The following is an 18,481-nucleotide window of genomic DNA, read 5'->3' on the forward strand; positions in this document are numbered from 1 at the left end:
CCACAGGCCAGAACCCATTCCTTGTGACATGGGTCCTACTTCTGCTCAGTCACTCTGTCCTCCAGGAACATTCATCTCCACTGGGAGTCAATGCTCCAACCCCAGGAGTGCTGTTCTACTTTGGGGAGGCCCTTGTCCCCCTGACTGTGCACACCAGGGGCAAAGTCTCACCTCTTCTGAAGGACTGGGCAAGGGAAGACACAGCCTGCTTGCTCTATAGTTGGCAGCCCAGCTCCCTCAGTGTCTGGACTGCCTCCCACCCCTGGGTGGGCTGAGAGTGTATGATGGCCCATACCCTTTCCCTGGAAGTCAGATGACTACCCCAAAGGAATGGTGAGCGGGCAGGTTGAGGAGCAGCTGGAGAAGGCTATGCAGGGAGAGAGGGAGCAGATGGGTCTTTTATTTGGTTTGTTTTTGCCAGGCTTGGTTTGTGGAGTGGCAGCTGATGGACAGAAAATCCGAAAAGGAAGCACTCAGATGGTGGGCTGAAGAGAGGAGGTTCCAACCTCCTCCTCCTAGAGACTGGAGCCTGGGCAGAAAGGAGTAGAGCTCTGTGGTCACCATAAGGCCCTAAGGGTAAATGGCAGCAAGAGCCAAGTCTGTGGAGGTATAATCACTGTGCAGGGCCCAGGAGAGCCTGCGTCCCTCAGGAGCTGTGACTCTGACCCAGCGACAAGAGGAACGGAGGCAGGGTCAGGAAGAGGAGTGAGCCTCTTGGTTTCGTTGATCCAGTTAGCAAAGTAGGGGACTCTGGTGAAGATGCTGGGGTAGACAGGATGCCGGCAGTCCAGGCCCCAGCTGGCCAGCCCCACCAGGACCCAGGAACTGTGGTGGTTGCAGACAAGGGGCCCCCCGGAATCGCCCTGAGTAAAGAGAGAGAGAGAGAGGTGTTGGGGACTGAGCAGCTCAGAGACACCAGGTAGCAAGGTTAGGCACTCTGTGGCTCCACCACCTGAGTGAGGGTCCCACTAGACATACCAGACAAACATCTCCAGGGTGAGACACTGGAATGGAGTGTCAAGATGCTCCTGAACTGACTTTCAAAGTAGAAAATCATGGATCTGAATCTGTTAACATGTGGCCCCACCCACTGTGCCCTATGTGTGGGACAATATACTACCTAAGGCCTAGGGGGCAGCTGTATGGACAGGGCCCAGGAGAGGTTGGGCCTGTGAACAGAGCTGGGCCAGTTCTCACCTTTGTGCAGACTTCAGCTCATGTAGGTTATTTTTTGTTCATTTGGACCTTTGGTTTTCTTTCTACTTCTTGAGCGGGAAGCTTTAGAAAATGCCCAGACCCTGGCCTGATAGAGATAGCCCACATCACTAGGGGAGTGGGAAGGGATCTCTGGGAGTTACTAAGTCTTCACCTGTCATGATGTGATCAGTTCTCTACTTCATAGGCCAACAAGTAAGGCCCAAATAGAGGATCTCAATCTTGGGGTGGGAGGGCAGGGGCCACAGCTGGCTCTTCTGTCAATTTATACATATTGAGCACCCTAGTGCAGTGCCTACTGCTCTTAAGAAACACAGGGTGAAAAGAAAAAGCCTCTCCCCATGGTGCTTATGTAAATGAGCCTATAAACCCTGCGGAAGGTGGAAGGGTGATCACAGAAAGCTGTCCTGAGCTAGTACTAGAAAAAGGAAATAGAACCTGCCTCTGTAAGGGTGCAGTTAGAGCAAACAAGCAGGGGGGCAAGCCCAGTGGTTGGAGTCATGGGGGCATTTTGGAGGTTTGTGGCTGAGGGGTGGGACACATAACCTGTTTAAACAGATCGGTGTGTGTTCTGTGAAGGATGAACAGTTGCTGAGCACCAGCTAGAGAAGGGAAACCAAGGAAGTGACTACAGTGGGGCAGTGGGACAGATTTGGGATGCTATTTTAAAGCAGAAGCCAAGGGACTTGTGGAATCTGATCCATTCTCACCACAAAGACAAAGTGCAGAAAGAGGGAAGAGGGCTGAGAGGGGTCTCTAGCATTTAGTGATAAGTAGGGGGACAGCCAGAAGCAGAGTAGGGAGCAACTGGATCAAGAGACAGGTGCTGCTTGTGCACCATGGGAGCAGTGGCTCTCACAAGGCAGAGGTTCCAGAAAAAGTGGCTCTGGCAGCACATGGGAGTACAGCCCAGGTAGAGTTGGTTAAAGAGAGGACCAGTCTTTGGGGGAGAAAGGCAGAGAAACTGGGCAGCAGCTAGAGGATATTACTGCTGTGTGTCTCCATGGGAGGCATGAGAAGGAGAGCGGGGAAAGGCCCTGAGTACTTGGTGCTCAAGGAGGGTCCACCCAGGAACAGGCAGATGTGAGTTGGATGGATGCAGACCCAGGGAGTGAGCATTAGTCTGACTGCCTGACTCTTCCCAATGAGATGAGAAACAAGATGATGTCCTGAGAGGGAGTGTGGGGCTGGGGCAGTGGAGGCCTGAGGAGAGGGATTTGGTAACATAGTATGGTGGCCAAAAGTCGCCCCTAACATGTCCATATCTTCATCCCAGAAAGCTGTGAATATGTTATTTCAGATGGCAAAAGGGACTTTGCAGATGAAGTTGAGTGAAGAATCCTAAAATGAGGGATTATTCTGGAGTATCTGGAAAGGCCCAATGTCATCACAAAGTTCCTTATAAAGGAAAGAGGGAGGCAGAAGGGTCAGAGTCAGACAACAGACACATTCATTTGAAGATGAATGAAGAGGCCACAAGATAGGGAATGCAAAAAGCCTCTAGAAGCTGGGAAAGGCAGGAGACAGAATCGCCTGGAGAGCCTCCAGAAGGAACCAGTCTAGTTGACACCTAATTTTAGACTTTTGACCTCCAGAACTGTAAGATAATATATGTTTGTGGTCCTGGCCACCCAATTTATGGTGGTGATTCATACACAGGGTCTTCCTGAGAATGGAAATGTGCCTTCATTGACTCAGGTTTTCCTCACCCTGACTGCCCTTGCCTCTCCCTGCCGTCTGCTCACCACTCTAGCTCGAGGCCAGTGGGAGTTCAGATCATCTGAGAAGTGGTCCCTGCTCCAGCCCTCCTCAATTCATGCAGATGAACCATGTGGTTGCCAACATCATGCTGGATTCTAGGCCAGTGGTGGGGAGTCGGAAGAGACTCCAGTGGACCAGACCCTTGGGGAGGTCTGAGTATGCAAAGGAAGTTTCAACACTATTTACCCCATACAAAGTGAGCTGTGGTTTGCACTATTGTGGAAACAGAGTTTTTTTTTTTTTTTGTGTGTGTGTGTGTATGTCTCCATGTGTGACTACACATGCACATGTCTTGGGTGGGCTGGGGTCTTGGCAGTCAATTCCATCTTGGGGGAAAAGACAGGTCTAAGACAAGCCCACAGACATAAGCATAACTCAGATAAATGGAGATAGGCAAGCCCAGGAACATGAAAGCCAGCACTAGTTAAGCATATGCTAAATGCCAGGAATGCTGCTATATTTTCTATAGGAATCTTATAAAGTGAATGCTGTTAGCAACCCCATCTCACAGGTGGAGAAATGTAGCTAAGGTCACAGCACACACAAATGACAGAGTGAAACTGGAACCAGGTCTGTCCCGCCCTACAATCTGAGCACTGAGTCATCCCATAGCCCCATCTCTCCTCAGTTGTTTCCAAGTGCAAGAGGACAGGGTACTTTGCAGGAGAGAAGAGAGCCTTGGGGTGGAAGTGGGGAAAAGAGCAGGTGAGTGGTAGGAGATGAATCCAGATGGAAATCTCATAGGTATGCAATGGTGATTGACAGGCTAAGGAGATGCCAGCATAATGGTGTCCTTAGAAGGAACCAGAGGAGGGACAGAGTAGGGGGAGCATTATGGGATGTCCAACAGGAAGTCTAAAGGGCACTGGTGCTGAGGGTCTGTAGGCATGATTTTTGCAAGAGAAGGCAGCAGGAGAAGAATATTGGAAAGCAGGGGATTCGGTGGCTAAGCCCCACGAGACCCTGGCACTTGGCAGGCTCCTTGTTTCACCTGTGGATGTAACTGACTGTGTGAGGAAGATAGGACAGGTCAGACAGCCAGTAAGGAGGATGTGTGTGGATGAAGAACCAAGAAACCTGGGGTTAACTCCCACTGAGAGAATAGGTGGGCTAAGCTCCCTCCTTCTGGTTCAGCCAGCTCGTGGGGCAATAATAAAAATGGTGGTGTCAATGAGTCCTCCTATAGGCCACACAGATTAGGGCTCAGGTTGTGCAGCAGGAGAGACCTAGTTCAAGTTTTCTGTCATTTTGCAAGTGCTGTGACCTTATCTAAGTGTATTCATTCCAAGTGCTTGCTATAGCACGTTTCCATGAATTTGGGGGCTTAGAAACAAAAGAAATTTATTCTTTCACAGTTTTCTGGACCAGAAGTCCAAAATTGAGATGTTGGCAGGGTCACTCTACATCCAAAGTTTCTAGAGGAGAACCCCTCCTATCTCTTCCAGCTTCTGGTGACCTTGGCACTTGTTGGCCTGTAGAGTATCACCCCACTGTCCTCTGTCTTCACATGGTGGTCTTCTGTGTGTCTCTGTGGCTTCTGCTCTTCTTATAAGGACACCAGTCATTTGGGGGGCCCACCCTAAATACAGGATGGTTTCATCTCAAGATTCTTAGTTACATCTGTAAAGACCCTATTTCCAAATTAGGTCACATTCTAGGGTTCTGAGTGGACACAAATTAGGGGGAACATTATTCAACCCACTATACTATCCTTATAACAAATTTGTGAAGAAGGCCTCAGAATCCCACACTGTGGATAAGGACCCAGTCTCAGAAGATGAAGAGACTGTCTAAAGTCACAGGACAGACCAATGTCTCTGATTCCGGGTCCTAAGACTTTCCTCTCTGCCCCATTGTGGCATCTATGCAAAGGCTCAGCCCACAGATGCCACCTCAGGGGGCTGAACACTTTCGGAGATACTGTAGAGACAGGTTGGCCTTGACTCAGATCACCTGGGCCCAGATTATGCCACTTCATTTTAGGTCAGCCATTTTACCTCACTGGGCCTCTGTTTCCCCACTTCTAAAAGGAGACTTTACAGAGGCCTCAAAAAGATCTTTGCAATCCACATGTCTAACAAGGAACTTATAGCTAGAATATATAATATATAGAACTCTTAGAAGAAAAGGACAGACAACCCAATAGAAAAATGAGGAGGGGGCAGGGAAACTTGAAGGGAAACTTCACAGAAGATATCCAATAACAGTAAATATATAAAAAGATATTTAATTAGCCATCAGAAAGTACAAATTAAAACTACCAACCACTTTACACTCACCAAAATAGTAAAAATGAGAAAAGATAGAAAGTGTCAAGTGTTGGTGCGGATATAAACTTATCCACTGCAGGAGGGAGGTATTTTTGCTAACCTCTGCCAAAGCTGAACACACACACACACACACACACACACACACACACACACACACACCCCTTTCCTCCGGCAATTCTACTCAGGAAGTTTTATGAAAATAAGATACAACATATATGGCATTCATCTCTGCCCCAAAGATGAATATGAAAATGTGCTTAGCACTGCTACTCATAATACTTCAATGTGGAAGCTACTCAAATATCTACCCAGTGATGACAGAATTTAATTCACACAATGGCATGCTATAGAGCAATGAGAATGAACAAACTATAATGATATGTAACAACATGGATGACTCTAAACAAATATAATGTTAGGACACAAAAGAGGGCCAACTATAAGAACTTAAACTAGAGAGTTTAAGGTGTTAAAAGTTAAGATGGTTATTCTTGGGCATTAGTGACAAGAAAAGAACATGCAGAGGACTCCCTGGGGTGCTGGTAACATGTGGGGTCAGTATAGGAAAGTTCATCAAACTATACACTTATGAAGAATTATACACTCTTGTGTATGTACCTTATGCTGCAATAAAATGTTTAAAATATGCAACAAAAATGGATGCTGTCTGAAGGTCTTTCCAGAAGATGTTTGCACTGTGATGGGCTTGGGAAGGGGCTAGTCTGGGGGAGATTTCTGAGGTATGGAGCCCAAGGAAGACATGCAAGGGAAGGAAACAATGTCTAGGAGCCTCCACAAAGAGAGAAGAGGTAACACAGTCCCCTCTGGGGATGCTGAGACTAAAAGAACAGGCAAGAGAAGAACAGAAATGACCTTACTCACTTTGCAGATGGACTTTCCTGTCGTGAAGTCCCCTGCACACACCATATCCTTATGCACAGAGTAGATATTGCTGATGCCAATACTTTGCTTATATAAGATATTACAGTACGTGTTCTCAATGAGCATCACCTTACCCTCCTGGAGATTGAAAGGTGGTATTAGAGGTGCTGCAAAGATAAGGGGGAGGTCAGTTGACATGCCCTGCAGGATAACCAAGGAAACCCAGGCTACTCTGAACCCCCAGCTCTGTCTGAATGCACCCCACCTCCACAAACATGGTGTTTGCTCAGAACAGCTGAGCTTTGGGCGGCGCCTGTGGCTCAAGGAGTAGGGCGCCGGTCCCATATGCCGGAGGTGGTGGGTTCAAACCTAGCCCTGGCCAAAAAAAAAAAAAAAAGAACAGCTGAGCTTTAAATACTGCTTCAGTCTTCTGACCATTCTTGATATGCTACTCCTTTGCTCAAACTCCTCCCCATATGTGTCCTATTCCTTTCCCTTCTCCCATAGCAATAGATCACACCTCCCCCATCCAACAAAGAGACAAATCTCACCAACATGTGACACACTAATCGGGGCTTAGCAGTCATTCACAGACTCATCTAACCTTTCATGAACTGTCCCATCCATCCTCCATACATTTATCACTAATCTTTCTCTCAACTCTTCATCCACCCATCTGCCCACCCATCCACTCATTTACCCATTCTTTCATTCATTTACCTCTCTTCCTTTATCTCCTTATTCATCCTTCCATCCATTTGCCTTTCCATCCACCCTTTTATCTGTCTCTCCATTCAGCTATACATCATTCAACTATCCACCCTCCCCTCTATCATTGATATATCCACTTCATTGATCTATCCACTCACCCATCCCTCTATCCATACACTCAAATATGATCCATCCATCCATGTGGTCACCTATCTTCCTATACACACATTTATTCATCCATCCGTCTTCCTTTCTATCATCCTCCTAACCCATCCATGCCCTTACCCAGTCACTTACTATTCTCTCAACTATTTATCCAGTCTCACACAAAGTGTCTTTTAGACACTAATATATAATTATAGAGATAAGGTAAGTGAAGTAAATAAAATTATTTAGATTAAGTGGTAAGAAGGAAGTAAAACAGGGAGATGTGGTAGTAGGGGTTCCTACTTTTGCTTCTGTGATTAAGCAAAACTCCTCAGAAGAGGAACTGAGTTGCAAATGTAAAGAAGAAACCAATCATGCAAAGATTAGAGGGGGGAGAAAGCTAAGCAGGGAAGGCAGAAAAGCCAAAGAACCTGATATGGGAATGGGCTGGGCATATTGATGGAGCAGCAGGAGGCCTGAGTGTCAAGGATGGGGTAATATGAGGGGAGCAGTAGAAAATGAAGCAGAGAAGAAGATATCAATACCACACAAGGCCTTATAGCCAATGTAGAGAGTTTGGGTTTCATTCTAAGCACAGATGAGGAGGCACTGGAGGGTAGTGAACAGGGAAGTGACATGACTTATGTTTTAAAGTGACACTCTGATGGTCTGGGGAGAATAAAGTGCAGAAACACAAGAGTAGAAGTGGGAGATTAGTTCAAAAGGCAAGAAATGATTGTCTATCAGGCCAAGTGGCAGCAGTGTGGTGGTACCAGACCCCAGGGTACAGGTTGGGGTATACAAATAATATGTAGCCTTTTCTCTCAAGGAATAGCCAAGTCTGTATATGTGTATGTGTGTGAATTCTGGGGGCTGCCTGTCATATGATTAGGGAATGATCCTGACATTCATTAGGCAAAGACTGGGGACACTAGAAGAGCCCCCACTCAGTGAAGACATGTTTAGTCCAAAATAGCTATAGTATTATACTAAATAATGACCCTACAAATAATTATATATATATTTTTTCTTATAATATAAGAAAGCAGTGTTTATGGTTTGAGGAAAAAAATATGTATATTCTTTTACATACATATATATGTAAAGGAATATATATATAAAATAAAAGAATATATTTATATATTATTATATTATAATATATAATTTAATATTATAATATTATATATAATATATTATATATAATTTAATATTATAATATTATATATAATATATATATAATATTATATATTATAATATATAATATAATATATAAAAGATTATATTCTTTTATTTTATATATATTCCTTTACATATATATGTATGTATGTATATATAATTATTTATAGGGTCATTATTATGTATGTAAAAGAATATACATATTCTTTTTTCCTCAAACCATAAACACTGCTTTCTTCATGAAACACTCTTGTGCGTAAGTCACATAAATGTTTGCCATGTTTATCTTCTTTCAATCTAAAAAAATGAAAACAACTTGATTTCCTGTTATTTAGTTCACCTAACAAGACTATGAAACAGTTGACCCAGGTTAGGATAAGAGCAAGGTGAGGTTCAGAGAGGTTAAACACTCCTAAGTTGTAATAATTCTAACATGATCATGCAGAATCAGAGGTCAGAAGCCACACTATGTTTTCTTTCCATTTTTCCCAAGCACCCTCTTGGCAAGGGAAGATCAAGACATTTGGTGGTGAACCAGAATGGCCAGTCCCCACACATGACTTTTGAGTAGAACAAGTTATCTCAGATCCATAGCTGATTAAAACTTTAGAATCAAGACCCATGAAGACTCAAAAACTCAGATTCTTGATTCCAAACGTCAAAGATTCCCAGATTTTCAGAGCCTGAGCCTGACAGGTGGGATACACCTTCAGAACTAGAAGGGCCAGCATGGTTGGTTCTCATCTTAAAGGTCATAGAAATAAGGCACAGAGGACCAAAATCCAGTGGCTCCAGAAACAGGCCAGAGCCTCTTTGCCTGGCTAAGCCACACTCCCTTCCCCTCTATTTCTCTTCTCCACCTCACCCCTTCTTCTCCCTTCCCTCCCTAGTCTTCCAGCTTCTCCCACATCCCCCTCACTGTCCTCGGTGAGCATTCCCCAGCCGGTTATCCAACACGCTGCATTACTGAGCAGCTGCATGTCTGGGGATGGGAGGCAGATCGGAACAATGTAGGAAGTGAAGTTCACAGGCAGGTGCAGCTGCAACATGGCAATGTCACTCCCAAAGGGGTGGAACTTCTCAAAGTCTGGGTGGGTGATAATCTGGTTCACAGACATTTTCTGGGTGTGCTGGGTTTGCTGATACAGTTGGATGTTTCCCAGCAGAACCTGATAGTTCTCCAGGTCCTGGGATTTGCTGGAGGAAGAAAGGACCCATCATCACCATCCTCTCTGAGAATGGGCAGCACTCTCTTCCTGTGTCTTTGTCCAAGTGCCTCCACCCCTGTGGGCCCCTCCACCTTGCTATGATTCCCAGCAGCTTTGTCTCTTCCTTTACAACAGTCAGGAGCTCTTCTTTATGAGGCTAATGGGTAGTCTACTCATAACTTCACAACACATGGCTCCCCATCATACCCTAGAATCAGAGGAGCACTGAATCCTAGTGCTGGAAGAGTCCTTGATGGGCTCATCAATGTAAGCCCTTTTATCTTATACAAGAGGAGCTCTAGCTCACTCTCAGGTCCAGCCTGACACTTCTGAAGGCTCCCCATGCCCACTGTCTGGCCTAATCACCTTTCCTGCCTCCTCCCCAATGGTGTTTCCTACAGGGCTATAAGCACTCATAAAGGACTTGTTAACAAATGTCCAGATGAGGGTATCAAACAGAAGCTCTCCTTGATCCTGAAAATGACTGATGAAAGAAACTTCCTACTCTTGTGGCTTTGTTCACATAGGACTCCTACCTTGAAAGCCCTCACTATACTGCACATGCACAAGCCTCCCCTCTGACAAGCCCCACAGGTCCTCAGCCCTCCCTACAGCCCATCCCCACCTGGATGTGGGGTCTTGTAACCCCCTGTACCATAGTGGTAAGTGTGGCATAGAGTAGATGCTATCAGGACCCAGTTGGGGTCTCAGAGCCAGTAAGCACCCAAGCTGCAACACCCTGACCTGGACTGTGGTGCCCTCTATTTCCTCTGCATCCCTCCAAGTCTGTTCAGAAGCTACACACTGATTCAAGCCCAGGAAGGTGAGAGGAGTCAGACTCCTGACTATCTATATCATTTTCTGGGGTCAGGAGGCCCTATTCTTCTCACCCAGGCAGCCTGGCATGGCTCTTTTTAGGCACAGAGTTTTAGGAAGAAAAGAATTGCCTGACTTGTGGTCATAGGTGCAGAGTCCCAGGTCCCTACCTAGAATCTGACTCACAAGAGTGTAGGGGACAGTGAGAAGCCCTGGCAAAGACAAACACTGCCAGTGCTCTCGGGCATGTCTATGTTGGGGACACAGACATGAGGGACTGGGGTGTGTGTGGTTCCTTGCCAGAACTGAGGATGCAAAAAGAGGGGGATTTAGGCAGATGAAGGGAGCACTAAGTGGCAAGTGGGCAGGACAGACCAGGTGAGAGGGACTGAAGGTCAAAGGTAGGCACCACACCCATTCTATGGCAGGAGATTACTCAGACCCAAGCCCAGAGAAGATGTAGGACCCCTAGCCTCCTTGTTTCATCTCCTCCTTGCATCTCCCTCTCCTGTTAGCCCCTTTGCTGAGGGCCCCAGGGAAGGAGGACTCACTTGAAAAAGCAGTGGGCAGCTGAAACCAGCCAGTGGGTGTCGATGAGGACGGCTCCGCAGAGGTGCAAACTATTGTAGAGTACGCTGGCCTGCCATGGCCACTGGCCGGCCTCCGCATTCTGGCCACCATAGACCTTCCCCACCACCTTGGGCTTCCCGCACACTGTGGAGACACCGCCCACTCACCTGTTAGACACACTGGTGCTTCCCCTGAATGCCACCCCAGTGAGGCTCTCCACATGGGAAAACCGAAGCCAAATGATGGACCTGTGACCTGGGCAAAATGACAGAAGACTACCCCTTCAGTGGCCACCTCCAAGGACCAGATGACAGAGTATAATTAAACAAGCTCTCTAGGAATGAGAAAATAAGGGTCTGAGAGTGGGTGAAAGGTGAGTGAGGGTGATCACAGCAGCCCATCCTTAACTGGGCCTGCCAAGGGCTGACAGACTAGGAGGCAGGCCTGTGACTTTATTTCCTTCCACCAGTACACCTCTATGCCAACTGTGCAGATCAAAGAACTGAAGGTCTGAGACATTATTAATGCTATTTGCTCAAGATTGTGGCTTCTATGTGATTGTGCCCTATTACTTCTCTCCAGTACCCTGGGGAAGAGATTTGCAGGCAGGAGTCTGTGGTGCTATGTTATGAGCTTGGAGAAACTCACTCCACCTCTGTGATTCATGATCCTCTTTTTTAGAAGGGGGGGGTCTCATGAAGACAACCCTGGGAGGGGCATGGTGGGCACAGATCCCTGAAAGGCAGTGCCCTGGTCCCTGTCTGGTGCTCCTATACCTCAGGGAGGACACATGAGATCCCTGGGCCCAGCCAACTCTGGCCTCCCAGCAGCAGTCCAGCTGTGCCATCCCTCCACTTAGCCCCAGCATCAGGCCCTGGCCATCTGTCTCTCTGAATGGCCCCCACACCAGCTCCTGGCACACAGGACCTGACCCACCTCTGCTGATGCCATCTCTGGGGCTACCTGATTGGAAGGGAAGGGTAGAGAAAAGACTCTGGTGACATTTGAGCACTAGACACTAGGCCTGAGCTAGGCCCTCAAGCCTCCCCTACACCCTAGTCTGGCTTATACTTTATCATTGATGTCTCCTTGCCTTCCCCCCAGCTCCCATCAGCCCCCCATTTCCTCCCATCATTCTTTGTGCTAGTTCACCCCAATATCCCCACCCCTGTTCAGTTGATCTCCAAGCACTTGTCCCCTATTGCCCCCAGCTCCTCTGCCTGTTCCTCAGAGGCCCACCTCAGCCCCATACCCTCTGCTTCAAACAGACCTTCAGTTTGGGCTGAGGAGCCCGGGGGCTCACTGGCTGCCAGCTGCTGGCTTTCCTGGGCCTCCTGGCTCCCTCTGGCCTCACGAGGAGCCTGAGTGGAGCTGTGGCCATCGATGTGTGGGGTGGAGGAGGCCTCCAGGCTCAGGGGTAGCAGCAGCAGCAACAGCCAGAGCAAGGGTCCCAGCCGTCTTTGGATCCTCACAACTCCCCCATCCATGACTGTTCGCCAGGATTGGAAGGAAGGGAGGGGCAGAGGACACTGACTCCACCCTGAACCCGCTGTTACCCTACGTCCTGACACTCCTGTGACCCCTCACAAGATAGACTTCACCAGGGCCCTGACCACTACTATGCTCTGCCTCTGACCCCTCCCCAATTCCACCCTGACCCTAAGTCCTGATCTGGCTCTGACCTGAGGACCTGACCCCTCCTGTGCGCAGCCTCTGTCCCCACCCTACCCCAGCCCGGACCCCCCACCAACCCCGCCCCTGAGAAGTTCCGGTCACGGCCCTGACAACCAATCATTGATTCCACATTCCAATCTAGTGCTCCCACAAACAAATGAGAAACAAAAAGCGTACTCATAGAAATGGGAAAGGATATGAAAAGGCGATTCATGGAAGGAGGAATAAAAGGACCATACACAAGAAAAAAAATCAATCTAATTAATTATCTGGTAAATGAAAATGAAACATTAAAACGTGGCGATTTCAACTTGCAAGAGTTGATAAATAAAGAGATGGTATTTTTATAAGAAAAAAGAGATTGATAAATAAAGACCTCCAATCTTTTCTTAATCAGTGATTTCTCCATAGAGTGGGGAGAGGGGAAAGAAACGTAATTTCAAAGACATGTTTCCTATGTTCTTCTCTAGGATGTAATGTTATGGATTAGTTTGTATTACAGGTGAGATCCTGTTACTTTATGTTTATTCCCTTGTCTTTATCACTAAAATGTAAATCACATTACAGTAAAATTATTTTATTCATTGCTGAGTCTAGACATAAGAGAATAAGGGGAAAAGCACTGCCCACATTGTACAGTAAAATGTCATCTTAAAAATCACTATCATTGTTCATGAAAACAGAAATTAAGGGTCACTAGTAATTTCTTACTAGTTAAGAATTTACACTGTAATACATTGTTTAAAATTAGTGTTTGACAAACGTATCTTAGAATTATGAAGAAGTTATACTTCAATATAGCAACTGGAAGAAGAATTTATGAAAGTGATCAAAGGGAGTATGAGATTGATAGCAAAAGTGGAGTAAAGATAAAGGGAAACAAATTAAGATTGAGATGTCTGTGGAATATCTGGTTACATTTTTTCAAATTGCCATTTAGAAATGCCAATTTGAGCTTTGAGAAATAAATTTGGCTTGGAGATTTACAGAATTTTAAGGATTTATATGGCATTTGAACCCATAGGAGTTAGTAAAATCATCCAAAGAAAGAGTGTAGAGCAAATTAGATACCAGACATGACAAGTAGCCAAACAAGAAATGAGTTTTCGTACATAGTAAGTTTGGTAAGTTTATAGAATTGTACAACTATCAATAAATCTGCAGTTAATCTTCACTCCCATTGTTATCCCTAGACAACCACAGATCTTCTTTTTGTCTCTCTGAATTTGTTTTCTGGACATTTTATATAAACTGAACCATATTATATATGTAGTCTTTCATGTTTTGTTTCTTTCACTTAGTTTAATGTTTTTGAAGTTCCCCGTATTGTTGCACATGTCAGTGTTTTGTACTTTTTTATTCCATTGTATGTTTGTACTGCATTTTGATTATCCATTTATTAGTTGTTGGACATTTGTTCGTAGTTAATTTGGGGCTATTATGTACAATGCTGCTATGAATAATGTTGGGAAAGTGTTTGTATGTAAATATATTTTTCTCATTTCTCTTGGGCAGATTCCTGGGAGTACAACTGCTGGGTCTAATGGTAAGTTTATGTTTAATGTTTTTTAAACTGCCATATTGTTTACCAAAGAATCTGTCATTTTATTTTCACACTACAATGCAAGAAGATTCAACCTTTTTCACATCCTTGCCAACACTTGGTCTTTTATTTCTTTTTTTTTTTTTGAGACGGAGTCTCACTATGTCACCCTTGATAGAGTACTATGGTGTCACAGCTCACAGCAACCTCAAACTCTTGGGCTTAAGCGATTCTCTTGCCTCAGCCTCCCAAGTACCTGGGACTACAGTTACTTGCCACAATGCCTGGCTATTTTTTTTTTTTGGTTGTAGTTGTCATTGTTATCCGGCAGGCCGGGACTGGATTCAAACCTTCCAGCTCCAGTGTAGGTGGCTGGCGCCCTAGCTGCTGAGCTATAGGCACCAAGCCCCAACACTTAGTCTTAAGTGGAAGTCAAGCAGTATCTCATTATGGTTGTAATTTGTATTTTCCAAGGACTAGTGGTGTTGAACATATTTTCTTGTGGATAATTGCTCTTTTATTTCTTTTTTAGTGAAATGTCTATTCAAATTCTTGCCAATGTAAAAAATGTGTTCATTGTCTTTATATTGAGTTTAAATGTTCTGCCTGTATTCTGGATTGAAGTTATTTTCCAGATACATGTTTTGCAAATATTTTTTTCCAAGTCTGTGATTTCTCTTTCATTAAATTTAAAAGCTTTTAACACTGGATTTTGAAAAGCAAAAAATTTAAATTTGATGAAGTCTCATTTATCAATTATTTTCTTGTATGGAATATCTTGTGATGTCATATCTAGGATATCAGGAAGATTTTCATCTACATTTTCTTTGAGAAATTTCCAGGCTTAGCTCTACATTAAAGGCTTTGATCAATTTTGATTAAATTTTTCATAGTATGGTGTGTTTTTTTGGCTCATATTTTTGTTTTGCTTATCGATATCCATTTGTCCCAATACCATTTGATGGTAAAAAATAAAAAGGAAGGAAGGAAGGAGGGAGGGAGGAATTGGGGAAAGAGAGAAAGAAAGAGAGAGAGAGAGAGAGAGGAGAGGGAGAGGGAGAGGGAGAGGGAGAGGGAAGGAGAGGGAGAAGGAGAAGGAGAAGGAGAAGGAGAGGAGAAGAGAAGAGAAGAGAAGAGAAGAGAAGAGAAGAGAAGAGAAGAGAAGAGAGGAAGAGAAGAAAAGAGAAGAGAAAAAAAAGAAAAGAAAAAGTTAAGTTGAACTTGTCTTGGGATTGCTGTTAAAAATCAATGAGCAATACAATGTAAGGCTTTATTTCTGGATTCTCGATTCTGTTCTATTGATCTCTATGCTTATTCTTTTGTCAGAATCCCAGAGAAACATACAATCTAAAAACACAGTACATTTTAAAATTAGGTGGTAAAATTCCTTAAGCTTTTTGCTTTTTCAAAACTTTAGGTATTCTAGGTCCTTTATTCTCCTATGAAATTTATGGGTTTTTTTTTTTTTACCAATTTAATCAATTTTAATGAGAAATAAAATTAGATTATCAAAACGTTTTTGACAGTGAAGCTTTTTGCTATAAGAAAATGGAATAACATATTTAGGATACTCAAGGGAGAAGAGTATAGGCCAAGGATTTCATATCCAGCAAAATCAACTTTAATGTACAAAGACTATAAACTGTTACAAACACTTGCCATGATATTAACATTTGATGAGATAGTTCTACTCATGAGCCCCTCCTGAATAATTATATAGTATTCTTTTTTGCCTCTGTCTTTGTCTGGTTTTGGTATTACAGTAATACTTGCCTGATAGAATGAGTTTGGAAGAATTACCATCTCTTCACTTATTCAGAGCAGCTTGAGAAGAATTAGTATTTGTTCTTTTTTAAATTGTTGGTAGAATTCAGCAGTGAAGCCATCAAGTTATGGGTGTTTCTTTGACAAGAGGCTTTTCATTACTGATTCAATATTATTACTCATACTTAGTCTGTTCAGGTTTTCTATTCTTTATATATTTTTTAAATTTTAGATTAATATGAGGGTACATGTGATTAGGTTACTCTGTTTGCATTTGTAGGGTAAAGTCAGAATTGTAGTTGTGTTTTTCACCCAGGAAGTGTGCCATATACCACACATTATACCCTTATGTAGAACTTCCTCCCTCACACCTTCTTGAATTTAATTGCATTTTTCTCTCATGTGAGCTCATTGTTGTTAATCTACAAGTTTCAAATTAGTATTGAGTACATGTGATGCTTGTTTTCCATTCTTGTGGTACTTAGCTTAGGAGAGTGTTCTCCAACCATCCAAGTTATAAGAAAAGATATAAAATTTCCAGCTTTTTATGGCTGAATAGTATTCTATTGTATACATATACCACAGTTAATCTGTGTTGAAGGGCACTTGAGTTGTTTCCGCATCATTTCAATTAAAAATTGGACTGTTATAAACTTTCAATTGCAAATATCCTTATGATAAAATGGCTTTTTTCTTTTGGGTACATACCTAGTAATGGTACTGCAGGATCAAATAGAAAGTCTACTTTTGGTTCTTTCTAGTTTGCAGTCCCATCCACTTACCATACCCATGCCAGCATCTACTGGTTTGGGACCTTGTGATGTGGGGCATTCTCATTGGGGTTAGGTGATATCTCAATTGGTGTTATTTTACATTTCTCTGATACTCAGAGTTGATGAGTGTTTTCTCATGAGTTGTTGGCCTTTTATCTGTCCTGTGACAAAGATTCTGTGCATGTCCCTTCCTCAGACTTTAATGGGATTGTTTGCTGTTTTTGTTGATTTGCTTGAGTTCTTTGTAGATTTTGGTTATTAGCTCTTTGTCTGATTCGTAACATGCAAATATCTTCTCCCACTCAGAAGGTTGTCTTTTTGCTTTCTTGATTGTGACCTTAGCTGTGCAGTATTTTTTAACTTGATCAGGTTCCATTAATTTATTCTTATCATTGTGGTAATTATCTTTGGGGGTCTTCTTCATAAATTCTTTCTGAAGACTGATATCATTAAGAGCTTTTCTCATACTTTAGATATATAGTTTCATGTCTTAAGTTTAAGTCTTTTATTCATTGTGAGTTTATTTTTGTAAGTGGGGAGAGGTGCAGGTCCTATTTCAGCTTTCTGCATATGACTAACCATATGCATAAATCCTGCACTGTTTGTTAATAGGTATTATTTTCCTTGGTGTATGCTTTTGTTTGCTTTATCAAAGGTCAGATAGCAATATAAGGCTGATTTCATTTCAAGATTCTCTTGTTATGTTCCATAGATCTATATCTCTATTTGTATGCCAATTACATTCTTTAAAAAAATTTTTTTATTAAATCATAACTGTATACATTGATGCATTTATGTGGTACAATGTGCTGATTTTATATACAATTTGGAATGCTTACATCAAACTGGTTAACATAGCCTTCACCTCACTTAATTATTGTGTTAAGACATTTATACTCTACTCTTAATGTAGTGTATATTGCAAGGGTACATTCTGTTTTGATCACTATAGTTTTGTAGGATAACTTGAAGTATGAGCTGAGAATAAGCTGAGAATCAAATCAAAGATACAATACCATTCAAAATAGCTACACTGAAAGTGAAATAGCTTGGAAGGTACTGTGATACCTTCAGATTTTTCTTATTTTGTATAATTGTGTCTGCTATTCAGGGTTTTCTTGTTTCATACAAATAGAAGTTGTAAACAACTATTTTTTCATGTTTTGCAAAGTATGATACTGGTATTTTAATGGGCCTTGCATTAAATCCAAAATTTCCTTAGATAGTATACACATTTTAACAGTGTTGATTGTTCCCAGCCATGAACATGGTATGTTCTTCTCTTTGTTAATGTCCTCTGCTATTTCTTTTCTCAGTGTTTCACAGTTCTCTGTAGAGATCTTTCACATCCTTGTTAACTAAATTCCAAGCTATCTCACTCTCTGTGTAGCTATTTTGAATGGTATTGTGTCTTTGATTTGATTCTCAGCTTAAATGTCCTTGGCACATATGAAGGCTACTGATTGTTGGACATTGATTATATGTCCTGAGATATTGTTGTATCTTTTTTTTTTTGTGGTTTTTGGCCAGGGCTGGGTTTGAACCCGCCACCTCCGGCATATGGGACCGGCGCCCTACTCACTGAGCCACAGGTGCCGCCCGATATTGTTGTATCTTCTGATCACTTCCAGCAGTCTTGTGATTGAGTCCTTGGGATTTTCTAAATATAATATCATATCATCAGCAAAGAGGGAGAGTGTTGCCGCACCCCCGGCATCAAGCCGTGGTGAGGTGGCGCTGTCCGCATTATAAAATGCGTGAGTAGGTGGTATGTGCTCCCCGGAGCGAAACCCCCAGCACCCCTGGTTTGCGACAGCAGCGCATAAGTTGCCTAGCATGCCTTTGTTTGAACGTAATGACTCACGAGGTGCGGCATAAAAGCCTAAGAAACCTTTGCTCTAAAACCTGTTTGTTGAGTTGAATGCCTGCTTGTTTTGAGAAACTAAAAATAAACATAATGACTTACTGATC

General features: G+C 43.4%; 1 protein-coding gene across 1 annotated transcript; it reads right to left on the minus strand.

Annotated features, from left to right (window-relative positions):
- Positions 1–557: 557 nt before the first annotated feature.
- On the minus strand, positions 558–12,243 carry LOC128598147 (putative serine protease 47). The gene is given in 9 exon segments (XM_053608427.1): positions 558–887; positions 1,025–1,138; positions 2,205–2,214; positions 6,061–6,068; positions 6,903–6,910; positions 9,082–9,359; positions 10,738–10,918; positions 11,689–11,750; positions 11,948–12,243. Coding segments are annotated over 9 exon segments (1,287 nt in total).
- Positions 12,244–18,481: the final 6,238 nt, after the last annotated feature.

Source organism: Nycticebus coucang, chromosome 2 (genome assembly GCF_027406575.1).
Source record: "Nycticebus coucang isolate mNycCou1 chromosome 2, mNycCou1.pri, whole genome shotgun sequence".
Classification (NCBI taxonomy): domain Eukaryota; kingdom Metazoa; phylum Chordata; class Mammalia; order Primates; family Lorisidae; genus Nycticebus; species Nycticebus coucang.